Below are 3,529 nucleotides of genomic sequence, written 5' to 3'. Positions count from 1 at the left end.
CAAGATGGGGATGACTTCTGCATCCAGGCAAGGAATACTTCTTCCCTAGCCCCTGTTAACGGGGCTGGCACCATGTCCTGTTGCAGAGGGCTCCACGGACATTCTCTGGAGTCTGAAGGCAGAAGGCCAGCGGAAGGGACTCCAGCGACTCCTTGCCTGCACCCCTCACCATCCACTCAGCCCCCGAGCAGCCTGCTCTCCCATAAGGGTCCTGCTGCGGGGACGCAGACCCAGCGGCACCAGAGGGCACTGGCCCCCGGAGAGGTTAGTTATGAGAGCCTAGGGCAGTGCTGCTGAGACAGGCATGGATGCCCGATGGCAACCTCCAGCTAGAACCTCACCCCTGGGAGCACAGACTTGGACATTTATTCCTACCACTGCCCTGCGGGCAAATCCACTTGCGGTGAGCACTTCCCGCCACTGGTAGCTTCGCACTCCCACACAGAAGCGCGGGACACCCTCCTGCTTAGCGCTCCGGCAGTCAGCGGTGCCCGGACTCCCAGAGACCCCAGCCGGCAGTACCTTCCGCATCTTCCGCTGGTTGGGTGATCCCCCCTCCAACCTCGGCCCCACCCCGCAACCCCAGGATCTGAGCCCTCGCGCCCCCACCAGTGATGTAACAGGGCCAGACTCGCGCACAGCACTCCCTTTCCCCAGACCAAGTGCGCCCTCCTTCTTGCCAGCCGCTGGCGCTCAGCGCGCAGAGCCAGGCGCTGGGCTGCGCATCCGTGACTCCAGTCGTGCTCCGGGAGCCCTGGGGGATCAGACGACCCACATCCACCCTCTGCTGGGACTCACTCACGGCCCGGTCCCAACCCCTGGATGCGGAGTCAGTGGGAAAACCAGGCTTTTCTGCCAAAACCCAGGGAACTCTCCCAGGGGGGGAGCTGTGGTGGAGGTTCTTAAGGAGACTCCAGTCCGGCTTCTTGCCCTTTGCTCGAAGACTGCAGGATTCAGGTAGCTCGGTGATCCTAGCGGGCACAGTGGGTTTGGGGAGGGGGAAACGGGAGGTGGGGGAAATGGACCGAGAGAGAGAGAGAGAGAGAGAGAGAGAGAGAGAGAGAGAGAGAGAGAGAGAGAGAGAGAGAGAGAGAGAGAAAGAAACAGAGTTGGCAGATGGGACGCTAACTTGGATCTGCCTTTTTAACCCCCTTTGGTTTCTGCTCTGACAGCAGAGAGGAAGCCTGTTCCCTGGCTAGCCAGCTGCCTCCAACCTGGATGGATTGAAAAATGCGGCCTGATGACATCAACCCGAGGACTGGGCTGGTGGTGGCCCTGGTCAGTGTCTTCCTGGTCTTTGGCTTTATGTTCACTGTCTCCGGGATGAAAGGAGAGACACTGGGGAACATCCCCCTCCTGGCCATCGGGCCAGCCATTTGCTTGCCTGGCATCGCAGCCATTGCCCTGGCTAGGAAGACTGAGGGATGCACCAAGTGGCCCGAGAACGAGCTGCTGTGGGTCCGTAAGCTGCCCTGCTTCCGGAAACCCAAGGACAAGGAGGTGGTGGAGCTGCTGAGGACCCCTTCAGACCTGGAGTCTGGCAAAGGGAGCTCGGACGAGCTGGCCAAGAAAGTGGGCCTCAGGGGGAAGCCGCTCCCCCAGGGGCAGAGTGAGGTGCCTGTGGCCAGCTCCATCACCACCCCCACCCCCACAGAGGAAGGAGACTGCCAGAGTCTGGTCCAGAGTGGGCACCGGGAGGAGACGTCTCGATACCTGGATGGCTACTGTCCCTCAGGCAGTTCCCTCACCTATAGTGCCTTGGACGTCAAGTGTTCAGCCTGGGACAGATCCGACTGCCCCGAGCCGGAGGACAGCATCTTCTTTGTGCCCCAGGACAGCATCATCGTTTGTTCCTACAAGCAGAACAGCCCCTATGACAGGTACTGTTGTTACATCAATCAGAGCCAAGGCAGGTGGGACCATGAGACCATAGTATAAGATTTGCACACAAGAGTCGCTGTGCTGGTAGACCGGACTAAATCCCAGCTCCCAAAGGAAGACTACTGCTCTGCTCCAAGAGCCTTCACAGTATTAGAAATGGACCTGGTATGTGATGGTGCCTGAAAGCTATGTAAATAGACATGTTGGGACAGCTTTTAGGGAAAGCTGATGAGGGGTATGGATGCTGGAAGAGGCAGTGGGGAGGGAGGGAAGCAGTTACAATCACTTCTTAACATACTTGAAACAATGTTTTGTGAAATAACCCAAATGAGTACTATCCAGCACCTCCTAACAGCAACCTGAATCCAGAGTGGGTTGCAGGTGCCACCACCAGAGCATCCCCAGGGACATGAACTACCCTGTGTCTGAAAGAGCTCACAGCAAAAGCAGTGCTCCAGAGAGCAAATGATTTTTCCCTGGTGAAAATCTTTTCACACATTGTATTTACTGATTTAAGAGGAAAAAAAAACACACACAAAAACAGAATACTCGGGTCCCCCTAGAAGGCATCATTTTTGAGAAAGGGAAATTAAAGGCAGTTGATTTATGTAATTGAATTTTGTAGCATTAGCATCTGACAAGAACATGATTTCAAATAAAGTGTGACCAGCTATGTGAAAAGTAATACTTTTAGATAGATTACTTCTTAAAGTTTTATCTAAATTCATTTACTTGGTCTTTCTCTGAAGCTTTAAGCATTTATAATTATTCACATATAATTTCCTCAGCAGGTACAAAATAACTTTGATGTAATGTTTTCATAGATTAGAGTTTGTTTTCATCAAGACAAAATGAATTTTACATCGACACCCAAGGGGTCTTTAGTGTTTCTGAGAGTGTTTCTGTTAAAATTTGAAAATGATAAAGTCAACACACTAGTCCTGATTGTGTACAGGATTTGTATGAAAGGCAATGGTTAAACTATTATTTGCTCATTTGTTTGACACCTCCACAGACTGTAAATGCCAGCGAAATAATACTTAATCTATGAGATCAAACTGAAGTCCAGATTTGATTACACTAACCTTGTCAGTGAACATTACATTACAAAACCTCTTTATTTCATACATTTTCACTCTTGGAGGGAGACAGGGAGCAAAAAAGTCTTAATGGTGTTTTAAAGTGTGTTTCCTTCTTCACATGTTCAACCACGACAGATATGACAGAACCAAGCACAATATCATCTGACCTCTTTTGAAAAGAAATATTGCATTATATATAGAAATGGCAATAGATTTCATCTTGAATATCAGAAATCCTTCAAATAATGATGATTTTTAGGTGGTCAGTTTACCACTTTCCCCAAAAAGGAAACTTGAGGACAAAAATTTGGAGCACGCTTGTCTGTATTACAAGAACAACTCTGCAGTTTTTCAAGGTAACACTTGTTCTGTCTCAAGAATCATGTTTTAAAAATTACTACTGTCATACAAGTTTTAGAATAAACATGTAAATCTCTTAGTTGGAGTTAAATGTCAGAAAATTAGGTGCATGATTCTGGACAAATTTCATCTTTTAATACTTCAGTTTCCTATTCTATGAAGGGAGGCACGGATTTATCATGCCTCCATTTCCATTTTGAGTATTC

At 49.7% G+C, this 3,529-nt stretch overlaps 1 protein-coding gene across 2 annotated transcripts; it reads left to right on the top strand.

Moving 5' to 3' along the window:
* The first annotated feature begins 658 nt into the window (after nucleotides 1-658).
* TMEM215 (transmembrane protein 215) lies at nucleotides 659-2,282 on the top strand. Of its 2 annotated transcripts, none has more exons than XM_058672464.1 (2): nucleotides 659-957; nucleotides 1,176-2,282. In XM_058672464.1, exon 2 carries the CDS (start codon nucleotides 1,231-1,233, stop codon nucleotides 1,936-1,938), a length of 708 nt encoding a protein of 235 aa, XP_058528447.1. In that variant the 5' UTR covers nucleotides 659-957; nucleotides 1,176-1,230; the 3' UTR covers nucleotides 1,939-2,282. The 2 variants fall into 2 exon arrangements, with proteins under 2 accessions (XP_058528447.1, XP_058528446.1); XM_058672463.1 differs by having other exon boundaries at nucleotides 1,173-2,282.
* Nucleotides 2,283-3,529: the final 1,247 nt, after the last annotated feature.

Source organism: Ochotona princeps, chromosome 14 (genome assembly GCF_030435755.1).
Source record: "Ochotona princeps isolate mOchPri1 chromosome 14, mOchPri1.hap1, whole genome shotgun sequence".
NCBI classification, from domain to species: domain Eukaryota; kingdom Metazoa; phylum Chordata; class Mammalia; order Lagomorpha; family Ochotonidae; genus Ochotona; species Ochotona princeps.
The sequence above is the reverse complement of the archived record's forward strand: the minus strand, read 5'-3'. Positions and strand labels throughout refer to the sequence as shown.

What these genes read in the sequence shown, in the direction of transcription:
- TMEM215 (XM_058672464.1), top strand. Translation starts at nt 1,231, where the DNA reads ATGCGGCCTGATGACATCAACCCGAGGACTGGGCTGGTGGTGGCCCTG.